Raw genomic sequence first — 27,659 nt, 5'->3', positions numbered from 1 at the left:
TCAGTTTCATCTTCCTCTTATATTCCCTACCCAAGTTTTACTTACCCTAACTCAAGTTTCCTGAAAGTGCCACATTCCCCTAAGTTTCTCTGACTTTGCTTGTGCCAGTGCTTCTGCCTAGAATGTTCTTTCCTGACTTCTCTGGCTAGCAAAATTCAATTCATTATTCAGGATCCAATTCAAATCTTTCTTCTGTGAAACCCTTCCTGAACTCCACCACCGTCATCCTTCTTGCCACACACAAACCTCCCACTCCCCCCGCAGAATTGTTTGTTCTAAGAATCCTAAAACTTTATACACACCATATGAAAAGCAGCTTTTATGCTACTCCCTGTGAGCTCCTTGACAGCAGAGACTGGATTTGTTCATCTTTATTTCCGAAATACATATCAAATATTCAACATTCACCAAATGCTGAATACATCAATAAAACTCACTTGTCATATAAAATCATGGCATCGTTCTGTGCCTCCTGTCCATCATACTGGCCCTTTTTGGCAGCAAGTTGAGACTGGAAGTTATCTGCTGCCAACCAGAACTGTAAGATATTCACTGCATCCTCTTTTTCCATGTACTAGGAAGGAAAAATACAAAAGAAGAAAAAAAAGAATATAAACAGATTTCTCTAGCCATCTCTAGTCCATAAGCCCAACCATTAAAAATACAGGACATACACAAAAACCAACAACAAAAAAAACCAGATCCACTTGTTCAGTTCATGCCAGTCAGCAACTCACAGGTGCTTTTGAGACTGAAAAGTTGAAAACCATTCTCGTAGGGGATAAAAACCCAAAAAACTAACAACACCCCACACCACACTGCTGGATACAAACTTAAGTGAACTGGAATAAGATTCACAGTAAAGATGATTAGCGGTCCCTCAGTGGCTAACATACGAAAAGTACACTAACCAGACCAAATCTTTCATACCTGATCATTGCCATCACTCCATGCAGCCACAGTAACCCGAACAAATTGCGGACTTACACTTACGGCAAAGAGAGGGCGTGAGAAAGCACATCACCCGAGAGCTCTATTCTTGGGAGAGGCAGAGTGCAAGTGTGTATCTAAGTTAATGCTTTGTGAGCCTGGAAATCCTCTCTGCTTAACAGTCATGTGCTTTGCAACAAAAGAATTTCATTTCCGAGACCTAACAAATACCGTTACACTAAACCGTATGCCTCAAAGACATTAATCTACTCATTGCTTGAGAAATCCTATCAAGGGGCTAAAGTAAAAGTGATGATAGGAGGAAAAAATACTCCTTTTCTTTCTCTCTACTGAAGTCTGGTCTGCAAATATGTGTGCACTGGAATCAAGTATCAAATCTGTGGTTTTAAAACAGCTCCAAGATAATTAAAAATATGCATTCTCTTATAAGCAGAAGTTTCAGTTTTTCAAAATTAGAGTTATTTTATACTGATTTTTCACATTCTCTTTAATCTAATATGCCATTAAAGTACTCTTGCCATTAGGTGTACAACTTAACATAATAAAATTATTTCGTTCCAATTCATCTTTTTGGAAATGATTTGGCTCTTCCATATTATTTTGTACAGAGGGGGCCCCAGCATTTCTAGTTTAGAGGCTGGAATGCTCTAACAGAGTGTGAAAGGAAATGCAGACTTTACCTCAGAGAAATAAAAGAGGGCTGACTCACAGAAGAGAATGTCAGCCAGGTAAACAGTTCCACTGGTCAGCACTTCAATCTGGTATTTACAGAAATGGTGACTTCGCAGAAACTCACTAAAGTGCCTGCACATGGACAAAAAGGGAAAATTTGAGGGAACGACCAAGGAAAGAGCTTAACTGGGAAAAATATACTCTTTCCATTCTGTGCCTATTGTATCTTAAAAGCCTAGGTCAACACTACCTCCCTTCCCATGGTGTCGTTCCTGGTTCCTACACCTGGAAGTAATCTCTCCCACCTCTTAGAAACTTTTAACTTTCCTCTGCTATGTGACACATGCTACCTCATATTACATGTAACCAAAGAACATACCCTATTTCTCTTAACAGGCTGTAACTTCCTTCAAAAGCAGGTATTATATCTGACTATGCCCTGCACACAGCACCCTTTTCCTAAGTACTAAATGAATTAATATGTAGATTTTTTTCCTTAAGGGCATGCAGCAGTGATTAATCTAAAAAAAAACAACAAAAACCTCTGGAGGCAGTTTCAACAAATCTATGTGAATTTAGTAATACAGCATCCATTAAGCTTAAAGCGTGCACTAACAAATTAGGATATCTACCTGAACACATGCATTGCTGGAATAAATAAATTCTAATAGTCACACTGTAGTTACAATCACCCCCAAATGACTTCAGAATTTTAAAGAACTCTTTAACTTAGGAAATATTAACATTAAAAACAAACATGTGTTTTAAGAGTTCACATAGTTTATATTTAAAAGACACCATGAACCAAGGTAGTCTTGGATATGCCTGTAAGATCCTGTAAACATTCAAAATACTTAAGTCCTCAAAAATAGTTTGCTTGTAGTTGAGTGAACCCAAATCCCCAAACCCAAAATGTGAATGTACGAAAATTAACTTACTCTTGCTCCATTGCACTGAAGACTACGGACTGTGCCAAGACAAAACAGTTGGGATCCACCTGTCCATCTTCTCCACAAATCTTTGCTGTAAAAGAAATGGTAAATAAATTTCCACTAAATCCAAACTGTACACCTTTGTGAACCAAAGCAGGAAATAACTGTAGAGGCATATAAATCAGCAAGTTTTAAATGAAGCCAAAAAAAAAAAAAAAAAACAGGTAAACATATAATCTTGAGGTAGGAAAGGTCTTTCTAAGCATATATATAAAAGTAGAAATCAAAAGATTTAACAACATAAAATTAATTTCTGTACATTAACACAGCCCCAAAACAAAATTAAAAAGGCAAACTGGGGGGAAAAATTTGCAGCACAAGTGACAGCTTACCCTGTATGTGATAGATTATTATCATTCACATATCAAGAGCTCCTACAAACTAGTAAGAAATGTCCCCAAAGAAAAATGAGCAAAGGACATGAAAAGATAGTTTGCAAAAGAACAAACACAGGGGTGCCCAGCCGGCTCAGTCAGTAGAGGATGCTCCCGGGGTTGTGAGTTTGAGCCCCATGCTGGGTGTAGAGATCACTAAAAAAATTAATTAAAAAAAAAAGAATAAATATGAAATGGCCAATATGAAAAGATATACACACTCACTAGGAATCAAATCAATATAACCACAAGTTAGACTAAGGAGGCACCCTACCTTTCGTCTAGTAAACTGGCACAAAATTGTTGTAACGATGCACGTTTCATTGTTTAACACCACACTGCCTTGCTTGAGCAAGGGCACGGGAAAACTGACAGTAGTGTTAGTGAGAATATACTGGTATATCCTTCTCTGGAGAAGCTTTAAAAATAAATATGCCCAGGGCACCTGGGTGGCCCAGTCAGTCAAGCATCTGCCTTCGGCTCAGGTCATGATCTCAGGGTCCTGGAATCGAGTGCCGCACTGGGCTCCTTACTCCCTGCTCAGCAGGGAGCCTGCTTCTCCCTCTCCCTCTGCCCTTTCCCCTGCTTGTGCTTTCTGGCTCTATTCAAAAAATAAAATAAACAAATAAACATGCCCTTCCAATCAGCAATTCTAACACTGCAACCAAAAGAGTTATGGATTTGTAAAAAGGTTTATCTGTAAAAAAGCTTATCAAAATGTTATTTGGCAGAAACATGAAATGTGCTAAAATTAGGAATTACCTTAGTAAACAGCAGCAAATCAGTAATCTGTTTAGCCAGCTATTGAATACAGCTGGAAAAAACAATTCACCCATGATGGCTGGTTTCACTTTAAGTTCACGACCTTAGTAGGACCTTAATGAAACCCAAGGATCATACTACAGTTTCCTGGTTCATTTACTCTCATACTCTGCCAGACATCACACAACACAACTTCTCTCTCTTTGAACACCTTAACGCCTCCTTCTGCTCTCTCTGCTGATGACTTGGCTTCCTACTTCATTAAGAAAATAGAAGCAATCTGGGACACCTGGGTGGCTCAGTCAGTTAAGTGTCTGCCTTCAGCTCAGGTCATGATCCCACGGTCCTGGGAGCGAGTCCCACATCGGGGTCCCTGCTCAGTGGGGAGCCTGCTTCTCCCTCTGCCTGCTGCTCCCCCTGCTTGTGCTGTTTCTGTCTGACAAGTAAATAATATCTTAAAAAAAAAAAAAGAAAATAGAAGCAATCAAAAAATATTCCCACAACTTCCTACCACATCTACCAGCTCACCTGCACCTCTATGCTTGCACTCTGCATTTGAGCACGGGATCCCAATCTCTTTCGCCTCCTCAAGACTTCTTTCTCACAGAAACTGTCCCCTCTGCCTCCGGCATCAATTTTTCCTTTGCTGCTGCCTCATTCTCACCGGCTATATAGTCTGTATGCTATACATGTACGCTTGTTTGTATGCTATGCCTTATAGGCTCACGACATGTCACCACAAAAACAAAACAAAAGCCACTGTCCCTTGATTTAACATCCCCTTCCAGCTCATTTTTAGAGCAAAATGCCTCAGAAGAGTTGCTCATACTTGCTGTCTCCACTCCGCCTCCCATTCTAAGACTCCTCTAGTTAAGTTTCTGTCTCCAGTGGTCCACTGAAATTAAGATAACTGATGGACCAGCTGTCCACAAGGTTGGCAAGTCCATTCCATTCCTAGTATTCATCTTAACCTCTCAGCTGGATTTAACACACCTCTGATCACTCCCTGACTCCCAGAAACACGTTTTCACTTGGCTTCCAGAAACGACTCTCCTGAGACATAGTTGATACAGCAGAGCCAACTTTACAGGCTGCTACTTCTGAGTCTCCTTTGCTGGTTCTCCCTCACCTACCAAACCTGCGAATGTTGGACTTGCCCCAGGATAATCCTTAGGCCTCTACTCACCATACTCACTCTGAGGATAATGTTATCCATGGCTCTAAACCCATCTATATGCTGATGACTTCCAAACGTATCTCCAACCCAGGCCTCTCTCATCAACTCCTAGCACAGACAGCCAACTGCATACTTGACCTTCACCACTTGGGTGTCTGAAAACCCAAACTCCTGATTTTTCCCATAAGCCACTACCGCTACAATCTTCTTCATCTTATAAATGGCAACTTCATTCTCCCAGTGATTCAGATTTTCAAAAATGAAGTCATGCTTGATTCCTTTTTCCCTATCACACCACTCACTTTCAAACCATCAGCAAATTCTAACACCTGTCCCTTCAAAATATTTTTTAAATTCCACCACTTCAAGGATTTGCAGAAGATGAAGGAGGCAGTGGAAGCATAGCTTTTGGGTTATTCTGAATCCCATGTAAAAAGGAAGTAATTAAACAGCAACACCGGAAACCCATGGATAACATTTACAACAAAACTAGGCAGATGGGATACACAGAAACAGCTCAAGGGCAGACTTCTTCCAACTGTAACATATTTGAAGTACAGCTGTATTAGAATACTCCAAGTGAAAAGGAGAATATGGGGTAGGATTCAGAAGACTGAGGCTCAGAGAAAAAAATGGTCTAAAAACATATAGGTAATTAACATTTTAACTTTCTCCCTTAATCACTAAATGTTCTCAACTTATACTTCCAAAGATTTTTTCCCCTCATGGGATTATATCATTAATTTGATAAAGTTTAAGAAAAGGAAAAAAAGAAATGAAGTGATATTTCATTTTTAAATGTAATTTATTTGGCTCAAAAATCCCCCCTTTCTCCCCTACCACAGTTTGGTTATTCACTGGTACAAACGAATCCCCAAAGGAATCACTAGCCAACCAAATCCTCAAATAGCCAAATTCTAATCAGTTAGGACACCCTAGCTGTATAATTATATAGGAAATGTTGGTCTAGAGAAGCCTGGAAGATGGCAGCAACAAATTCCCACATAAAAACAGCGGAACTACATAGAAAAACCAAAATCCAACGACAACATTTGCAACAAAACTGGGCAAAAACCCAAAATACAAGCAAACGGGGACAAACAACCAAGAGCCACAAGACCTATATGTTATAGGCATCTGTGTGGGAGAAAGAAAAAGGAAACAATGGGGCCAGCATCTGATGGGCCCCCAAACAGCCAACAGTTGTTCCCTGGAAAGTATGGTGGGCCAATTTAAGAACCACAGCTCAGACAGTAAAGGGTTTTAATATCTCCAATGATGAGCGAGTGCAAAATATCTATGGTAAAGATATAAAGAGCCCCACACTGGGAAGAATCTGCTAGGAGTAGAATAACATGCTGTATTTCATAAATCAAAAATACAAAGTCTCTGTAATTAAAATACAAAACTCAGTATTAGGACTTGATGGGAATATAATAAATACTTATTTAATGAACAAACAATCCACTATCATCTGTGATTACAGGTGTACCTAAGGTCCTTCTGATACAACACAGTAAAAACTTTAGATTTTTTAAATTATTTTTCTTATTATTTTATTATTTTTATTATTTTCTTATTATTACAGAGAAACAGATTTACGTAACACAGTATACACATATGTATATGAATTTATGATGAAAACAATGTCCTGAAATGATGTTTGTTTGCCCTTATTATTGAGCACTTTGATTTTTCTATTCTAGTTTTTTTTTTTTGGCAAGAACATGAGGTCGTAAGAGGAGACTGGTCTGAATTTACAGTTTGAAAAACACTGCCGTGGGGCGCCTGGGTGGCACAGCGGTTAAGCATCTGCCTTCGGCTCAGGGCGTGATCCCGGCGTTATGGGATCAAGCCCCACATCAGGCTTCTCCGATGGGAGCCTGCTTCTTCCTCTCCCACTCCCCCTGCTTGCATTCCCTCTCTCGCTGGCTGTCTCTATCTCTGTCGAATAAATAAATAAAATCTTTAAAAAAAAAAAAAAAGAAAAACACTGCCGAATAGCATACTAGTAAATGTGTAGGGGTCTATTTTCAAATCCCGACTCTGCCGTGTCTGAGTTCTCTTACTCTGGGCAAATTATTTACCCTCTTTGTGCTTCCAATTCCTCTTTTATAAAATAATTGTATTTATGCTACAAGGTTCTTTAGAAGATTAGAATTTATCCACGGAAGTGCCTATACAATGCGGTCTGGGACACAGTGAGTACTCAATAAATGCGGGCTACTATTGTTTTCTTGCTGCTGTTGCTATCTGAGTCAAAGTCTAAGAATTTGGGTCCAACATATAAGGGAGAAAAATTTTAAGTGAGATACAGTTGATATAACAAAGTGCTCTGAAAACAGACTAGGAAGGGATATGTTGAATTCCATGTTCATAAAAAATTCTCTAGCTAATAACCGAAACCACGCATCATCATCATCACTATTATTTTTGCCATAGCTTCAGCCACTGCTTACCTATGATGTCATTTCTCATTGCTTCTGTAATTGGTATCGGTTTAGCAGCATCTGGAGATATATATTTGGTAAAAGTATTCACTGCATCTTGCTCTATACCTGCAAGGGAAGAAGGGGACAACTTCAAAATTCAAAGAGCAACTTGGACGAGTAATGGACTAGAATTATGAACAGCAGGGCCCTTTACAGTATGACCAAGCACACACACACACAAATACATGTACATGTATTACAAATATAAATAACAATATATTTAGGACAAAACAAGCCCCCAGCATGTTAGGTTTTCACTGTTTGGTTTGTGGAACAGAGTTCTATGTGAATTCCCCCCTCCACTCCCCATCTAAACTAATGAGCTTTGTAACAGCAATTACTTCTGCGTGTTCTCTTTCCATGTCTCTTCTTCCAAAGTCTCAACTTGAGGGACTTGCACAGCAATGTAACAGCAGGACCTCACAAACATTTATAAATCTACACTTAAAATATTTTACAAAATAATTTCATATTCATGAATATATCTGTTTAACTTTCAGCAACCTCAGAAGGTTAAAACAATGAATCTCAATCTTCTTAGTCTCAGGACTTCTTTGCAATCCTAAGTTACTGAGGAACCTAAAGAACTTGTGTTAATGGGAGTTTTATCTATAGATATTAAGGTATTAGAAATAAAAAACCAAGAAAAATTATTGACTCAGTTAAAATTAACAATATTAAATCTTTTATAAGTTAACAAAAAAACATTTTTCATGGAAAAAAAACTATTTTCTGAACTGAAAAAAAATGAGTGAGAAGAGGGCATTATTTTACATTTTTGCAATACTCTGTTTGTCTTGATAGGAAACGCCTATATTTTCGTATCTGCATTGGTATTCAATCTGCTGTGCCATTTTGTGTTGGCTGAAGTATATTTTGATATAGTGATATAATAATGTGTGTGTGTGTGTGTGTATACACACACACACACACACACACACACACACACAGCCTTCATCCTTGTTCCTGGCAGAGAGCTTCTAAAGCCCCGGAATTTCCTAAGTGGGAGGGGTGACAGAAGTATATTTTATTATTCATAATAAGCCCCTTTCAACCACAGGGAAGTTTATGGTAATGAGGTGACCTGCAGAATGGGGCTGGTTGCCAGAGGAACCGAGCCTGTGATTACAGCATTGGGACTTTCAGCCCCACTCCCCACCCTCCAGGGAGGGTGGAAGGGCTGGGGATCATCAAGTTAATCACCAATGGCCAATAATTTAACCAATCATGCCCACATTATAGAACCATAAAACCCCTGAATGAAAGGGTTCAGAGAGCTTGGGGAATGCATCCAGGCGCTGGAAGGGTGGCACACCCCAACCCCACAAACACAGGGGCTCCTGCACTTAGGATCCTTCTTGACCTTGCCGTCTGCACCTCTTCACTTGGTGGTTCATCTGCACGCTTTATAATAAACCAGTAAAGTGTTTCCCAGGTTCTGTGAGCTATTATAAAAGATCACGGAACATGAGAAGAGGTTGTGGAAACCCCAGGTTTATATAGCTGGTTGGCCAGAAGTACTGGTGATAACTTGAGACTTGCAGCTGGCATCTGAAGTGGGGGGCAATCTTGTGGGACTGAGCCCTTAACTTGTGAGGTCTGCACTAACTCTGGGTAGTTAGTGCCAGAATGAATGAAACTGCAGAACCCCAAGTTACCACCCACAGAGAATTGGAGAATTGCTTGGTGTGGAAAACCCACACATCAGAAGTATTGTGAATGGAGAAATGGTTTTCTTTTATCTATATTAAGAAAATCTGGCTTCAAACACACAGAGATGGGAAAAGGAGTATTTTAACACCTTTTTGAAATCACTGTGAATATATTCTTCTTTGATACTACACCAAAACTTCACAAGTGGCAGTTTCTTAAAGGTTAGTCAGAATATGGACGCGCAAACCAGATCAGTGCACTTGTCTGTTACATTAGAATCCAGTAGTCTATCTCCCGTGGTAAGTAGATCTTTTTACTCATGATTTTATGACATTATATATTTTTGAATATTTTGGACCTTTCAAATGTTGATACACTGCATCGTATAATGTAAAAAAAAAAAAAAAACCTTATCAGAACACTCTTTAAATCTGTCAAAGCACTTGAAAAGCTTACATTTCACCAAGGGCAACAAATACTCTCAGCTGTTTTCCTTGAAATGACAAGTTCACTTTATTCATTTCCAAGAAAACACACGGCAAATATCCAAGTCTGTGTAACCACAGTCACTCTTTGGAGTAAAAATGGTATTCCATTTAAAAAGCAGCTAATTGAGAGGCACCTGGATGGCTCATTCAGTTGAGTGTCTAACTCTTGGTTTCAGCTCAGGTCATGATCTCAGGGTCATGAGATCAAACCCCGCGTCTGACTCCGTGCATGGCATGGAATCTGCTTCAGATTCTCTCTCCCTCTCTCTCCTGCTTACTCTCTTTTCTCTCAAAGAAATAAATAAAATCTTTTTTTAAAAAAGCAGCTAACTAAGCTCACAAAAGCAGTCAAATATACATGTACTTCTTAAAACAAGTAGTATACTTGAGTATGCAGAAGTGCTCTGCATACTTCCCATTTCATCACACATACTGAAAAACCATATACCCATGCTATGATGAGCACTGGGTGTTGTATGGAACTGTTGACCACTATACTGTATGTCCGAAAATAATATTACATTGTATGTTAACTGGACTTTAAATTAAAAAATTAAAAATAAAATAAAATTATACATTTGTATCTTAAAAAAAAAAACAAACAACACACAAAAAAACCCCACCCATATACCCAGGGGTTTAGATTTAAAAAAATTAATTATCTACTTTCCCCAAGACATCTTTAAGTAAAACTGGCACTTAGTTTTACTGTAAGTATTTGCAGCACAAAATGACTATTAGTACAATTTGGCCAAGTGCCACCAGTGCCTTTGTCCCATCATTACAAATGTCAACAGTGCAAAAGACAAATACCATCTCAGAATTATCATGGAAGCAGTTTTGACTAAATGGACCCTGTTGAAAAAAATCTCTAGGGATGCTCTAAGGGTTTGCAAACCATACTTTGTGAACCCCTGGGTTAACAGAACAGATTGTTTTTTTAAAAGAATAGATTATTATCCTTATTTTTACAGAAAAAAGCCCTTATGCACAAAAAACTAAAATGATCTATTTGAGTTAAGAAAGTGCTGGGTGGGCCAGGAAGAAGCAAAAACATAGTTTTTATATGTGAGTGAAGTTGTTACTAGCTTAAATGGATTGCTATAAGATCTTTTATTAGGTCCCACGGTGACTATAATGAAAATACCTATAGAAGATATGCAAAAGAATGAAAAAGAAATCAAAGCATGTCACTACGTAAAAACAAGGGAACACAGAGGAAGACAGCAAGAGAGGAAAAGAATGAAAAAGACCTAAAAGCCACTCAGAAAAACAATGAACAAGATGGCAACAGTAAATCCTACCCTATCAATAATTACTTTAAATGTAAATGGATTAAATTCCCCAAAAGACATACAGAGGCTGAATGTATTTTTTTAAAAAAACAATCAAGATCCCACTACATGCTGTCTACAAGAGATTCAATTTAGATTTAAGGACACATACAGGTTGAAAGTGAAGGAATGGAAAAAGATATTCCATGTAAATAGTAACCAAAAGAGAGCAGGGGGAAGGGGACTAGATTTGTATTAGACAAAACAGACTTTAAGACAAAAATGATAAAAGGGTCAATCCACCAAGAAGGTATAACAATTTATAAATATATATGTACCCAACATCAGAGCATCTAAATATATAAAGCAACCACTGACAGAAGCAAAGCAAGAAATAAACAGCAATACAATAATAGGAGACTTCAATACCTCATTTTCAATATGAATACAGAACATCCAGACAGAAAATCTGGAAGGAAAGATGACTCAAACACCACCACAGACCAAATGGACTGAACAGACATATACAGAACATTCCACCCTAGAGCAGCAGAATAGAATACACATTCTTCTCAACACATTCAGATCATTCTCTAGGACACACCACATGTTAGGTCACAAAACAGGTCTTAAATTTAAGAAGAGAAGAAATCATACGAAGTATTTTCCCCAACCACAGTGGAATAAACCCAGAAATCAAAAGCAAAAAGAAAACTAGAAAATTCAGAAATAGGTGGAAATTAAATATACTCTTGAACAACCATGAGCTGAAAAAGAAATTGAAAGGGAAATTTAAAAAATATCTTGAGACAAATGAAAACACAATATACCAAAATTTTATGGGATGCAGTAAAACCAGGATCAAGGGGGCATTTATAGCCATAAACACTTATATTAAGAAAGTAGAAAGATCCCAAAGAACCAACTTTACATAAGAAACTAGAAATAACAAAGCACAGAGTTAGAAGGAATAACAATTAGAGCAGAAATGAATGAAATACAGAATAGAAAAACAATGCAAAAAATCCATGAAAAAGTTGGTTTTTCAAGAAGATCAATAAAACTGACGAACTTTCAGCTAGACTAAAATACAGACAACTCAAATAAGTAAAATAAAAAATGAAAGGAGATATCAGAAATGATGCCGCAGAGCTAAAAGTATCATGACACTTATATTAACAAAATATGCCAACAAAGTAGATATACGCCAACAACTTAGAAGAAATAAATTCCTAGAAACATACAACCTACTAAGACTGAATAATCAAGAAGGAGAGAAATTGAACACATCTATAATTTGTAAGGAGACTGATTCAGTAATCAAAAACCCTTCCAACAAAGAAATGCCCAGGAACAGATGGCTTCACTGGTGAATTCTACCAAACATTTAAAGAAGAATTAACAATAATCCTTCCCAAACTCTTTCCAAAAAAGAAAAAAGAAAAAAGAAGGAACATTTCCAAACTCATTTTATAAGGCAGGCATTACCCTAATACCAAAGCCAGACAAAGACACTACAAGAAAACTACAGAACAATATCCCTGATGAACATAGATTTTAAAATCCTTAACAAAATACTAGCAAACAGAATTCAACAGTACATTAAGAGCACCACACACTATGACCGAGTGGAATTCATCCCTGGAGTGTAAGGATAGTCCAACATAGGAAAATCAATTATAGTGATACACCACACCAACTCAACAGATGCAGAAAAAGCACTTGGCAAAATTCAACAATTTTTCATTATTTAAAACTCTCAACACACTAGGAACAAAAGGAAATTACTTCAACATAATAAAGGCCACATAGGGAACTCACAGCTAACATCCTACTCAATTGTGAAAAACTGTGAGCTTCTCCTCTAATATTAGGAACACGGCAAGGATGCCCACTTTTAACCCCTCTATTCAACACAGTACTAGAAGTCTAGCCAAGGCTCTTAGGACGGCGTGGGGGAAGTATCCAAATTGGAAAGGAAGAAGTTACATTATCTCTGTTTGCAGATGACTTTATCTTATACGTAGAAAACACTGACGACTCCACAAAAAACTGATAGATGAATTCAGAGTTACAGGATACAAAAGCAGCATTCAAAAATTAGCTGCATTTCTATACACTAATAATGAACTATCCTATCCAAAAAGGAAATTAAGCAAGCAATCCCATTTACAATAGCATCATGAAAAATAAAATACTTAGGAATAAACATAACCAGGGAGGTGAAAGATTTGTACACTTAGAACTGTAACACACTGCTGAAAGAATTCAAAGAGGGCACAAATGAATGAAAAACATCCTGTGTTTGTGGAAGGGAAGACTTAATATTGTTAAGATGTCACTTCCCAAAGCGATCTACAGACGCAGCACAACCCCATCAAAATCTCAGGGTTTATTTATTTATTTTTTTTACAGAAATAGAAAAAATAATCCTAAAACTCATAAGGAACCACAAAGAACCTGAATAGGCAAAACAACCTTGAGAAAGAAGAACAAAGCCGGAGCACCACACTTCCTGATTTCAAAATATATTATAAAGCTATAACAATGAAAACAGTATCGTACTGATATACAGACCGAAAGAACAGAACCACAATGAGATATTATCCCATACTCGTTAGGATGACCATCACCAAAAAAAGTTACCAAGTGTTAGTGAGATGTGGAGAAATCGGAGCCCTCCTACACTGTTGGTGGGAATATAAAATGGTATGACTACTACGGAAAACAGTATGGAGACTCCTCAAAAAATTAAAAATAGAACTCATATCATCCAGTAATGCCACTTCTGGGTATTTATAAAAAAAAAAAATTGAAATCAGGATCTTCAAGAGATATTTGCACTCCCATTTCACTGCAGCTTTATTCACAATTGCCAAATGTCCATGGATAGATACATGTACAAACAAAATGTTGTATATACATGCAGAGGAATATTGTTCAGTCATATAAAGAAGGAAATCCTGCCATACGTGACAACATGAATGAACCTCGAGTACATTATGCTAAATAAAACAAGCTAGTCACAGAAGGACAAATACTGCAAGATTCCACTTATATGTGCTATCTAATATAGTCAAACTCACAGAAGCAGAAAACAGAATAGTAGCTGTTAAGGGAAGGAGGAAGAAATAAAGAGCCACTGTTAACAAGTATCAAGTTTTAGCTACCCAAGATGAGTAAGTTCTAGAGCTCTGCTATGCAACATTGTATGTAAACAATATTGTACTGTACACTTAAAAATTTGTTAAGAAGGTAGAATTCGTGTATCTTTTCTTACCACAAAAAAAAAAAAAAAAAAAGAGAGAAAAGAAAAGAAAAATACGAAGAAAGAATTCAAAGAAAAAAAGGGAAAGTGCCGGAGTTAGGACAAAATCTCAGGTATGACATCAGTACCAGTACTGCCTCTAATATATAGAGCTATAAAAAGATATGTTTTGGGGAAGAAAAGTTGTGCTTGTTAGTGAATTAATCCTCTCTATAAGCAGGGCCTTGATGAAAGGTATCAACTGTGAAGATATGGGGGGACTATTTTGCCTTTAACCAGATATAACATAATCCAAGCTAATTCCACTCTCTCAACAAACATTTATTGTATCGCCACTATGAACAAATTGTTAATCAGAACAAAGACACTAGTTTTGCTGAAAATGTCTGTCAAAAAGCCTAAAAATCAGAACTTGGGTTGTTTCTCAGTTCTTGCTTTTCCACCATTAAAAACAGCTGCCAATCCCAGACAAATGCTGTAAGAAGTTGTACAGACACTAATGCACATTTATTTTCAGGTGATTAAACTCATTGAAAGAAGTTTTGACACCTTCAAATAAAATATTAACTATATTTCATTCAGAAATACTGAATGAGGTTACACCCTTTTTTTGGATCAGGAGAATTCAGTTTTCATTTAAGAATAAAAGGGCATCGGGACGCCTGGGTGGCTCAGTCGGTTAAGTGTCTGCCATCTGCTCAGGTCATGATCCCAGAGTCCTAGGATGGAGCCCCACATCGGGCTCCCTGCTCAGTGGGGAGTCTGCTTCTCTCTCTGACTCTCCCTCCTCTTGTGCTCTCTCTCAAATAAATAAAATCTTAAGGAAAAAAAAAAAAGAATAAAAGGACATTAACATATTTTAAACATTTTAATACATTAATAAATGAAACAGTTTTAACTCAATTAATACTGGGCTAAGATAAGTGCTTTGGTCCAATTTCTAAAATACTCTTAATAAAAGAACAAAGGAACACAGAAATGCTTAAAATATCTGCTTTGTTTTTTAAAAACATACCTTTTAGGAGCCCATGACGCCAGGTTACTGGAAATAAAGACTTCCCTTGGATTATCTGAGTGATGCTCAAAACTCCATTTACTCACTTTAGTATTTCACTAAAGAAGTCTTAAAATTTTTAAATGGCTAGGACTTTTCTTTTAACTGAAACTAATCCTTAACCACAACAAACCCCAAAACACAAAATACCAACCAACTCCACGAGATGATATAAATATATTGAGAACTTTACCAAGACTTTTGTGTAACCAAGATACAAGAGTATTTCATTAAAATGGATATATTTTAATCACTGATTTTAAAGACAAAGCTGTGATTAACAGATTTAAACATGAACAATAAAGTACAAAAGATAAAAATTTAAATAAAGATATTCTTGGAGCCCCTGGATGGCTCAGTCGGTCAAGTGTCCAACTATCGATTTTTGGCTCAGGGTCATGAGATCAATCCCTGCTTCAGGCTCTGTGCTCAGTGGGAAGTCTGCTTGAGATTCTCTCTCTTCCTCTCCCTTTGCCTCCCCCACCCCCGCCACGTGCTCATGTTCTTTTTCTCTAAAAATAATAAATAAATCTTAAAAAAAAAAAAAAAAGGAAGGAAAAAGAAATTCTTCAGACTATAAACTTCATGCAATGGACGAAATTTTCCTGAATGCCCAGCCTGTGAATATTTCATTTATTTCTGCGTCCTTGGTGTCCAGTACAGTACCTGGGCACATTTAACACATTTTCCCCCTATTATTTTAAATTAGCAGCATCTTTATGAAAAAATTTGAGGTCAGAAGTCCTTTTTAGTCAGAGGGAAGAGCTCTTGTGATAAAAATGGCTTAAAGCAGAGAAGAAAATCAAGGGAAGTGGGCTCTAGCACAAGGAACATGCAAGCCTAGTCCTAAAAGACTCTGCATTAGTCACTCAAAGTGGCTATTAAGGAGACTGACCGTGTATTAGCAAAATGAAAAATTAACACATTTATCAACATCAGCTCAGAAGAATGTATTTTTTAAACCTCCACCTCTTTGCATAAAGATACTAAAACCAACTTAGTATCTATTTAAATGGAAGTACAAAACACCAGTATATCCTAAAGAAGTTACTCAAAAGAAATTACACATCAACTCAGTTCTTCATCTCAATCTTTAGTTACAAAAGCAATAGGCCATTACAAATTCCTTTTTCTGTAAAAGGAGTTATAAGGACGTATTAAGAAAACCCTAGGCCACCTGGGAGTGATACAGACAAATAGAAGATTTTTACAAGAAAGAGTTTCCACTCTACGAAAAATGAGAGTTGGAACCATAAAGAGGAGAGTAAGCATTTTTATGCTCCAGAAAAGTTCTAAATACAAATATAAGAGGTGCTAACACATGGCTACCTTCTGTAGCTCAAGAGGTTTTAATACAATGAAAATAATAATAATAATAGGAACCACAGAGGCAGCGTGTTAAACCACTATCTTCCTAAAGTATTTGCTTTTAAGGGGAAAATAGAAAATCCATATTTTGCGACTTGATTTGATATCCTAAGGAGTAGGTCAAGATGAAATAAGCACACTTCACCCTATCTCTCCCACAGAATGCAACTAAAAGCACTGGACAAATTTATCTGAGGACCTCGAAAAGTAAATGGTAGCAGGCAGATATAAAAAGGAAACCAGAACTGGAAGTACTACCATTCCACAGGCAAGTTTCCCACTTTCTGTTTCTCCAGAATCCCAGCCTGGTCTCAAAAGCCGACACTGCACACCAGAGGCACAAAGGAAAAGTTCCAGAGAAGCCCTCTATTTCTGGTCTAAGGAGCAGGAAGGGGATGCCTATGGATAATGGAGAGTGAGGGAAAATCTCTGTTTTATCCCTTTCATGCTAGTCTTGGTCCCCCGCAAATACCAGGCTAGCAATGGGGGCAATGGCAGCAGCACTCAGGTGGGCTCCGAAAGCTCCCAAACCCCTGTTCTTTCACAGAGAAACTGTAGTCCCTATAGGAAGAGGAGAATCCCTATTTCTTTTATGCTCTGTCTTCTTGCTGCTTGGCCACAGAGACTGACATAGTCATGCAAAGTAAAGCCCCAACTTTTTAGTCAAACAACCAGGAAGGTGGGCTCCCCGAGGCGCCAGAAGCTGCTAGGGAGACTGCAGAAAGGGAGGCTCGTGAAAAGCTTATCAAGTTGTGTGTGTGCTCCTGGGCTCACACATGAGCTGGGCGTGCATGGACTTGACCGTAAGAGCATACCAAACGGTCTGAGAACTAAGCTATGACCTTTCCAGATTCGATACTAGCAGGCATATACACAAGTAAAATCCAAAAAATGAATGGAACCACATCCTACAGAATGTTAGAACTCGTAGCCTGAACCTGACCAGATGAATTTCTTGCTAAAGCAAAACCTCACCATTTTCTACAGGATTTAAACATAACCTAGAATCATAGAAGTCGAACTGCCCATAATACAATCCAAAATTAACTGCCATTCAAAACTTCAGAAAATTCCATTATCTCACAAGGGAAAAGACAAGCAAGATGAAACAGATGTTAGAATTATAGAACAAAATTATTTTTGCTGTTGTTTTTTAAGAAGCTATTATAGGGGTGCTCGGGTGGCTCAGTCAGTTAGGCGTCCAGCCCTTAATTTCAGCTCAGGTCATGATCTCAGGGAAGTGGGACTGATCCCTCAGCAGGTCTTGTGCTGAGCGTGGAGCCTGCTTGAGAGTCTCTTTCTCCCTCTCCCTCTGTCCCTCCCCTTCCCCCACTCGCATGCTCATACACACTCTCAATCTCTCTCTTTGAAAAACAAACCAAAAAAAGGTATTATAACCATGTCCCAAGAAGGTCAAGTACTCTTGAAACAAATGGAAAGATTGCCTCCACAGAGAAACAGAAGATTTTAAAAAAAGAAACAAATGGAAACTTTAAAACCAAAAAAAATAATAACCCAAACTTAAAATTCACTGGAAAGACTCAAAGCATGATGAAATGACATAGGAAAGAATCAGTGAATCCAGAGATAATAGGACTAGAAATTTTCCAAGCTGAACAATAGGAAAATAAAAAATTAGAAAAAAATTACAGAGCCTCAGGGATCTGCAGGACAATGACAAAGATACAACATTTGGGTTGTTAAAGTCCCAGAAAGAAAGGAATGAAGTACAATGCTCCAAGGATATGAAAAACAACAGCTGAAAACTCACCCCCAAAACAGCAAAAACCAAACTTTTAAACTCAAGAAGCTCCGTGAACCTCAAATAGGAAGAAATACAAAGAAATCCATACCCAAACACTGCAACACCAAATTATCGAACATTTAAAGACAGGAAAAATATTTCAAAAGCAGCAATAAAAAAAGATGTTAAATATAGAGTAATAATGATTCCAAGACTACAGATTTCTATCAGAAACCATGGAGGCCAGAGGCAGTGAAACACCACTTTCAAAATGGTTAAAAAAAAAAAAAAGAAAGAAAGAAAGAAAAAGAACTATCAACCTAGAATTATCTAGCAAGCAAAAATTACTTCAAAATAAGGAAATTCTCAGATGGAAAATAACTGAGAAAATTTTCCAACAGCAGACTTGCTCTAAAAGAAACGCTAAAGTGATTCTTGAGACACAAGTAAAATGATAACATAAATAGTAACTGAACTTCAGGAATGAAGGAACAGCAACAGATACAGCAAATATCTGGTTTAAAGGTAATCAACGATTTCTCTTAAGTTCTTTAAATTGTGTACGACAGTTGAAAGCCAAAGTCCTAGGAGTGTATGATGGGGTTTTCAACAAAAATAGATGACAAACTACACCACTTGAGTGGGAAGGAAAAGGCGCACCTAGGTGGTGTGCTCTACATACCACTTAACGCGATACAACGCTAATTTTAAGTAGACCCTGTAGATATGTATATTGTAATCCCCAGAGAAACCACTAAAAACCTATACAAAGAGATATAATCAAGAACTCATAGGGGTGCCTAGGTGGCTCAGTCAGTTGGGTATTTGCCTTTGGCTCAGGTCATGATCTCAGGGTCCTGGGATGGAGCCACGTCAGGCTCCCTGCTCAGTGTAGAGTCTGCTTCTCCCTCTGCTCCTCCCCCACAGCTTGTGCTCTCTCTCTCTCTCAAATAAATAAAAATATTAAAAAATTCATAAATTCTTAAAGAAAGAAAAAAAAATCAAACAATCCAAAGAAAAAAGAGAATAGAAAATCAAAGGATGGGAAATGAAATAAAGAAAAAAATAAAATGGGAGACCTAAATCCAAACACATTAATAATTACACTTAATATCATTACATACGTTGTATTAACCAGTAGGAGTAATTATATTTACATAATACAATGTAAGTAATCATGTTGTAATTAACTACACTTAATACAAATAACTACACTAAAACTTACTCTGAAATAAATCTATTAACAAAAAACCAGACTGACAGAATGGATTAAAAAAGAAAAAAAATCATGACCCAACTACATGCTATCAAAAGAAAATGGAAGGAAATTCTCTTTAAAAATGATAAAGGCAAACGAAAAGGATAAAGGCAAAGGATAAAGGAAAATCACTTTAAAAATGATAAAGGCAAGTCAAAAGTAAAGGGATAGAAAAAGATACACCATGTAAACACGAATCAGATTAAACTGGAGTGGCTATATAAATCAGACAGCAGATTATTTCTAACTTAGAACAAGTGAGTTACGACAAAGAAGAACATTACATAATGATAAAAGATTCGATTCACCAAGAAGATATAATGACCCTAAATATGTACACACCTAACAACAGAGCCTCAAAATACATGCAAAAATGGATACAACTTAAAATTGGAAAAATCCACAATTATGGTTGGAGACTTCAACACTCCTCTCTCAGTAATGGATATAAAAAGCATACAAAGTAACAGCAAGGATACAGAAAAACTGAACAGGATCATCAATCAACTCAATCTAATTGACATTTATAGAAAACTACAGAACAGCAGAATATACATTCTTTTCATTGTATGTGAGATACTCAGCAAGACAAACCACACCCTAGGCCACTTAAAAATTTTAACAAATTTAAAAGAACTGAAATCACTCAAAGTGTGTTTTTTATTCAAAGTATGTTTTCTGACCATAATATAATTAAATGAGAAATCAATAATGGAAAGATAACAGGGCAAAAATTCTCCATACACCTGAAAATTAAGCATTTCTAAACGATCCTGGGCAAAAGAGTAAGATGCAAGGGAAATCAGACATTTACTTTTTGCTCAAAGTATCAGAATTTGCAGGGTGTAGCTAAAACAGTGATTAGAAGGAAATTTGTAGCATTACATGCTCATCTTTAAAAAAGAATGATCTCAAATAAGCAATCTAAGCCTCTACCTTAAGAAATGAGAAAAAGAGTAAAATAAATTCACAATAGCAGAGGATCCATAAAAAGAAAGGAAAAAAAGATAAAAACCAATTTAATAATAATAATAAAAAAAACTGGTTCTCTGAAAAAGACAGATTAAACCCCTATATATACTGACAAAGAAAAAAGATGACACAATTGTCAACATCAGGAATGAAAAGGGGTATCACTACAAACTCAAGATTAAAAAGACAGGGCATGCTAGGTAATTCCATGCCCAGAAATTCAACAATTCAATGAAATTAACAATTCCTTGAAAAGCACTAACTACTAACATTCACTCAAGAAAAAATAGATAACCTGAATAGTCCCATGCCTATTAAAGAACTTGAATTCATAGTTCTGAAAACACAAACAAATCCAGGCCCCTGCAAGTTCTACCAAACATTTAAAGAAGAAATAACAATTCTACATGATCTCTTCCAGAAAACAGAAGAGGTGGGAAAACTTTCCAACTCATATTTGGGGGCCAACATTACACTGATACTAAAACCAGACAAAAACTACCGACCAAATCCATCATAAACACAAATGCAAAAACGCTCAACAAAATTTAGAAAATCAAATCTAGCAACATATAAAAAGAATAACACACCACAACCAAATGGGGCTTACCCTTGAAATGCGAGCTTATTCAAACTCTTAAAAGTTAATCAGTATGATCCATCATATTAACGGAAAAAAAAAAAGAAAAACCATACGGTCATATCGAACAACACAGAAAAAAAAGCATGACAAAATTCAACATCATTCATGAGTCAAACAACTCTCAGGAAACCATTAAGAGAAGCAAACTTCATCAACCTGACGAAGGGCATTGACAAAAAAAAAAACCCATGGCTAACCTCATTCTTAAAGAGAGTGAAAGACTGCTTTCCCTCCAAGATCAAGAACAAGACAAGAATATTCATTCTCACCACTCCTAGCCAACATGATACAAGAAGTCCTAGCTAGGACAATAGGGCAAGGGGAAAAAAAAAAAAAGATTGGAAAGGAAGAAATAACACTGTCCCTATTCACAAACATTAACCCCTATTCACAAACATTAACGTCTATGTAGAAAATTTCAAGCAATCTACAGAAAAGCTGCTAGAATAAGTGAATTTCATAAGTTCACAGAATAGAAGGTTAACATATGAAAGTCAATCGTATTTCCAAATACTGGCAATTAAAAAATCAGAAACAGGGGCGCCTGGGTGGCACAGCGGTTAAGCATCTGCCTTCGGCTCAGGGCGTGATCCCGGCGATCCGGGATTGAGCCCCACATCAGGCTCTTCCACTATGAGCCTGCTTCTTCCTCTCCCACTCCCCCTGCTTGTGTTCCCTCTCTCGCTGGCTGTCTCTATCTCTGTCGAATAAATAAATAAAATCTTTAAAAAAAAAAAAATCAGAAACAAAAATTTTTAAAAATACCACTCACATTGGATCAAAAAGAAATACTTGGATATAAGTTTAACAAAACATAGGAAGGATCTGTATGCTGAAAATCACACAATGCTGATGAAACAAATCAAAGACTTAAGTAAATAAAAAGACATACCATGTCCATGGATTTTAAGACCTGATACAGTTAAGAGGTAAATTCTTCCCAAACTGATCTATGGATTGAATGCAATTCCAATAAAAATTCCAGCAGGATGGTGCACTGGGTGTTATACACAACTAATGAATCATCGAGCCTTACATCGGAAACCGGGGATGTACTGTATGGTGACTAACATAATATAATAAAAAATCATTAAAAAAAAAAATTCCAGCAGGATTTTCTTGTAGATATAGACAAGATTATGCTAAAAAATATATGAAGAAAAAAAAAACCAGAAAAGATAAAACAATTTGGGGAAAAAGAAAGAACAAACTTGGAGGACTCATACTATCCAATTTTAAGACTTACTGTAAAGCTACAGTAATCAAGACAGTGGGTATTGGTGAAGGAATAAACACATATATCAATGGAATAGAAGAGAGAGTCCATAAACAGACCTACACAAATATGGCTAAGGTACAAAGGAAACTCCATATAGTCAGAACAGTCTTATCAATTAGTGGTGTTGCAACAACTGGGTATTCATACGCAAAAATAAAAACCAATACAAAAAAAACTTGACCTAACCCTACATCTTACACAATATTAACCCAAAATAGACCATATATCTAAATATGTAGTATAAAAACCATAATACTTTTAGAAGAACACACAGGAGAAAATCTTCATGAACTTAAATAAGGCAAAGAATTCTTAAGATATGATTCCAAAAGCATAATCTGTAAAAGAAAAAAGTTGGTAAATTAGACTTAATCAAAAAAGTCCTCTTGTTCTGTGAAAGACACTATTAAGAGAATGAAAAGCCACGCTATAAACTAGGAGAAAACATTTGCAAATCACATAGCCAATAAAGGTTTTATACCTAGAACACAAAAAGAACTCTCAAAACTCAACAATAATAAAACAGACAATCCAATAAAGCATGGGACTATGTTGCTCATGAAAATGCAAAATGGTACAGCCACTCTACAAAACAGTCAGGCAGTTTCTTACCATTTTAAACACACACCACATAATCCAGCAAACTTATCACTAGGTATTTACCCTAGAGAAATAAAAACTTTTGTCCACACAAAAACCTGTATACAAATGTTTATAGCAGCTTTATTCATCATCAACAGGTGGAAACAATCCATATGTCACTCAGCAGGTGAATGGATGGTACATCCATACAACAGAATATTACTTAGTAATTAAAAGCAATGAACTACTAACAGAATATGGATGAATTTCAAGCCATTATGCTGAGTGCAAAAAGCCAGTGTCAGAGGCTACATATTATATAAATTCACTTGTATGGCACTCCAGAAAAGGCTAAACTATAGACTCAGAGAATAGATCAGAGGTTGCCAAGTGCTGGAATAGAGGAGGGTTTAACTACAAAGGTGACAGAACTGTTCTTATCCTCACAGTGATAACAGTTACAGGAATCTATGCAAGTGTTAAAATTCATGCAAGTATACATCAAAAAAGGTCAAATCTACTGCATAAAAAATTTAAAACTAATGAAAACTGAAAAAAAAAACTAGTACTCTTTTAATGATTCCACTATTTCTATTTTTTATTGAAATAAACTATCACCAAAACAAAAAGCTTCCAAAAACAACATGTATTACAATGAAAGAAACACACTTCCATTTCCAGAAACAGGCCAGACTAGATGTTCAGAGAAATTCTTCCCAACACTGAATTCTCCCCAAATGCTTTTAATAGTATATCAGAGTCTGTGGTAAAGTAAGGGTAACAGTGAGAGGCAGAAAAAAGGACATGCAGTTCCATTATCTGAAACCTTTGGGGCCAGTAATATTTCAGAATTCACAGTCTGGGTTTTTTTGTTTGTTGTTTTCACAGAGGAAATGCACTATGTTTATATACCCCATGTTGACGCTCTAGCAGCATGTGGAACACCACCACATACTCAAACACATTGACATTTCTAAAGTTCATACCAGTTCAGGTCAAGTTTTGTTCATTTAAAAAATACCTTGTGAGAGTCAAAGCTTTCTGGGTTTCTCAATTGCAGATAAAGAAACTGTGGCCCTGCAGGAGCCAGTGCAAATCAAGATGGGCCAAGTTCGAGACAGGCAGGGCAGGCACCGGGGAAAACCAGCGATGCCAAAAGACTTGAAGTATGCACTTTCAAGGGCAATTGCCCAAGGCCCAAACAGGGTAGAAGATTAGACCAAATTCATGCCAAAGACCCTAAGAGTTTGCCTGAAAAACCCAAGACAAAATGTATTTTAAGTGGTACCAGGAAGGTAGTGAAGCTGCCCAGATGCATGGCAAAAGCCAATGCCAATATACTCTGGGATAACCCAGAGCAATATATATTTTCTTCTAGAATAACTCAATTTAAACAGCATTCTCGGAGAATTCCCACAGAAAAAAAATCCAAAAACCTATGTTCACAGACAGCCAAAAACCACTAAAATCACAAGCTACCAAGAGTGTGAATCTTAAGAAATAAATGCTGAATCAGATCCATAAAACCTATAGATATTTGAATATATATTTAATAAACTTAAAGAAATAAAAAATGGGCTCAAAACTGGGATGAAGGGATAATGGAACAAGAAATGAAAAACTGACCAAATCTGAATTAAAAAAAAAAAATCTAGAAATACAAAGTTCAGAAACTTTTAGATAAAAATAACATTTTAAATAACTGATTTGACAGCAAAATTAGACCCATCTTAAGAGACAAGGAACTAAAAACACAGATCGGAAGAAACCACCATCAACATAAAAAAGCTACATACTACATGATTTCAACTCTATGACATTCTGGAAAAGGGAAAACTATGCAGACAGTAAAAAGATTAGTGGCTGTCAGGGATTAGCAGGTAGGAAGAGATGAAAAGGATAGTATGGATAGTTTTTAGGTCAGTGAAAATACTCTTAACACCATAACGATGGACAGATGTCACTGTACATTTGTCCAAAGCCATAGAATGCACACCAAATGTGAACTCTAATGTAAACTATGGCTTGTGGGTGATTATAATGTGTCCAGGTAGGTTCATCAATTGCAACAAATGTCCCGCTCTGTTGGGGGATGTGGATGATGGGGGTGGCAGGCCTATACATGTGTGGGGGCCAAGGGTATATGGGAAATCACTTACCCTGCCTCAATTTTGCTGCGAACCTTAAACTGCCCTGAAAAGGGGCGCCTGGGCGGCTCAGTAAGTTAAGCATCTGCCTTGGGCTCAGGTCATGATCTCAGGGTCCTGGAATTGAGCCCCACACATAGGGTTCCCTGTTCAGCTGGGAGCCTGCTTCTCCCTTTCCTCCTCGCTTGTGCTCTCTCTTGCTATTTCTGTTGCTCTGTCTCTCTCTCTCAAATAAATAAGTAAAATCTTAAAAAAAAAAGTGCTCTGAAAAAATCAAGTCTTACTATGGGAAAAAAAAAGAAAAGGAAAAGCAAACAAAGAAAAATCAAAAAAGAATCACCTAGCCCTACGAGAAACAAAGAACAGATAAGATGAAAGGGAGGAAAAACATGGAGGCTGTCTAATCAGAATGCCAGAAGGTGATAACTGAAAAATTAAGAAAGTGTAACCTCCAAATGACTAGAGAACAAATAAAGAGGTGCAGTTGTTGAAATGCTGATTTTAAGTCTAGCTCCCTGCTCACTGAGCAAGTTACTTAACTTGCCTAAGCCTTGATTTTCTCATCTGTAAAACGGGACAAAAATGCTGACCTCACAGAGGTGGTGTGACGATTAGGTGAAATCCAAGTATAGCACTTAGCACAGAATCCAATAAACGTCACCTGCTGGCAATTAAAAAATATCTACAAAGTTCATTAAAACAGTAGTAAATTAAGAATGAGATGAGGATGAAATAAGCATCTCTGGGTAATGATCTGATTTCAAAATCTCTGGAAGGGAAAGGCAGGATGACTCTTAACCCTTCTTCATTTGTTAATTCTGCTAATATCCTTCTGATAAGAATAAATCACTGTAGGTATGTATCCCTGCTGTTTCTTTTTCATACACCAAACCTCCTCCGGGATATTCTCCAAATCCTTCCAAATTTGCAAATGAGTGTGAGAGAAAACTATTCCAATCCTTTTATTCTCCGGCCTCGATAAGTTCTACTTTGTAAACTGATTAAACAAACAGAATGGAGAGACAAGAAAACCACATACTTACTTTTCATTAATTTTCCTGATAATTCCTTTAGTGGTGAAGAGGGACTATTTCTACTGGCTACTAGAAGTCTGGAGGAGGATTCTTGGGTTTCCATGGAAACTTGATGCATTCCTGTTCTGGCCATTTCAAGATGGAGAGAATGGGCACTGTCACATTCCCGGGAAAGCAGCAAGTGATTCTGAATGTTGCTAGTTCTATTGTTCAGGTCAATTCCTTCTGATTGAGTCATAAGCAGTTGGGCTGAGCTAGAATCCTCCAATCTCTTGTCAAGAGACTCAGTTACAAAAGATGTTGCAGTTTCATGCTTTTTAGATGGAGAGACAGGCTCAGCCAATGAGCTCTGCTTCACGGTGTTCAGACTGTGTGCTCTTATTCGGGACCAAGTTGTAGAGTGAAAACTTTCAGCTTCTAACCAAAATTTAACCAAATGCTCCATTCTCCGAAGTTCCATGAATTGAATGAAATAAGGGAGGACAACAGTGTCGTGCAAGACTTGTTCAAGGGTCTTTGAAAGACTGGATTTGGTCTCTTGAGTCTGGTAGTCCAGACAAGATCTGCCTGAAAGAAGCAAAGATTAGCAGTTCAGTAACAACTGAAGATTAATGGGTTAGTCAGCCACCTTTAGCATCAGCGGTACCAGAATTCTTGAATAAAAGTTTATTTCCAATTTAAATGAATAAAGAGCTAGAAATACAATCATTTTGGCTTCTAAACAGGCAAAGAAACAAGTGTCCAAAACTTGATCTGTTAAAAAGCTCTTTGTAACTCAATTATTCTTATTTAACTTTTAAGGGCAGTTCAGACCATGTAAATTCTTGAGAAAAAAAAAAATCTTACGATACTAGTCCCAAACAAAGAAGGCCGATAAAATTATGAAAATACATTCAATCTAATTAAAAATGCCAGAAAAGCAAATTAATACAAGATAATATTTCTGTCAAACTGTAAGATGTTTTTTCAAAAAATAACAAAAACTAACAAAGGCACAGAAGAATAGGCAACACTGTCACCCACTGATGATGAAAATAAAAAATGGCAAAACCTCTTTGGAGGAGCATTCAATAACAGCCTGCAAGGCTTTAGGAATCTCATGATTTGCAATCCAGTAACCCCACCTCTAGGAACTTTTCCTGAGGAAAAACTGTGCATACAATTGTGGATACAGCCAGAAAAATGTTACCAACTCTCAGCATTCGTTAGAATAAAAAACAGGATTTTATGTTGAAAAATAAAACTAAACTTACCAAACTTAATAAGGTAAGTTCATTTTATATGTAACTAAATCTAGGCTATGATTATGACCACGACTAGGTATTAACATAAACAACAAAAACATTTTTTTTTACATTTACAGCACTGACATATTAAGGTTCATCTTCATAAAAGTAACAGGGTTTCATCAATTATTTAAAAGGGCTTTTCTTAATCCTTTGATATTCAAATCATTTTCTTTTGAAGCACTTCAT

General features: G+C 36.9%; 1 protein-coding gene across 1 annotated transcript in view; it reads right to left on the bottom strand.

The window, feature by feature from the left end:
* Positions 1-27,659, bottom strand: part of AKAP10 (A-kinase anchoring protein 10) — a 75,796-nt gene that overhangs the window by 28,979 nt on the left and 19,158 nt on the right. The window contains exons 4-8 of the mRNA XM_040630112.1: positions 26,194-26,751; positions 7,388-7,486; positions 2,562-2,646; positions 1,632-1,755; positions 438-574 (exon numbers count right to left, since the gene is read on the bottom strand). Of these exons, the coding sequence (XP_040486046.1) occupies positions 438-574; positions 1,632-1,755; positions 2,562-2,646; positions 7,388-7,486; positions 26,194-26,751 (1,003 nt within the window). The remainder of the gene's footprint in view (positions 1-437; positions 575-1,631; positions 1,756-2,561; positions 2,647-7,387; positions 7,487-26,193; positions 26,752-27,659) is intronic.

This window comes from Ursus maritimus, unplaced genomic scaffold (genome assembly GCF_017311325.1).
Source record: "Ursus maritimus isolate PB19 unplaced genomic scaffold, ASM1731132v1 scaffold_14, whole genome shotgun sequence".
NCBI lineage: Eukaryota > Metazoa > Chordata > Mammalia > Carnivora > Ursidae > Ursus > Ursus maritimus.
The sequence above is the reverse complement of the archived record's forward strand: the minus strand, read 5'-3'. Positions and strand labels throughout refer to the sequence as shown.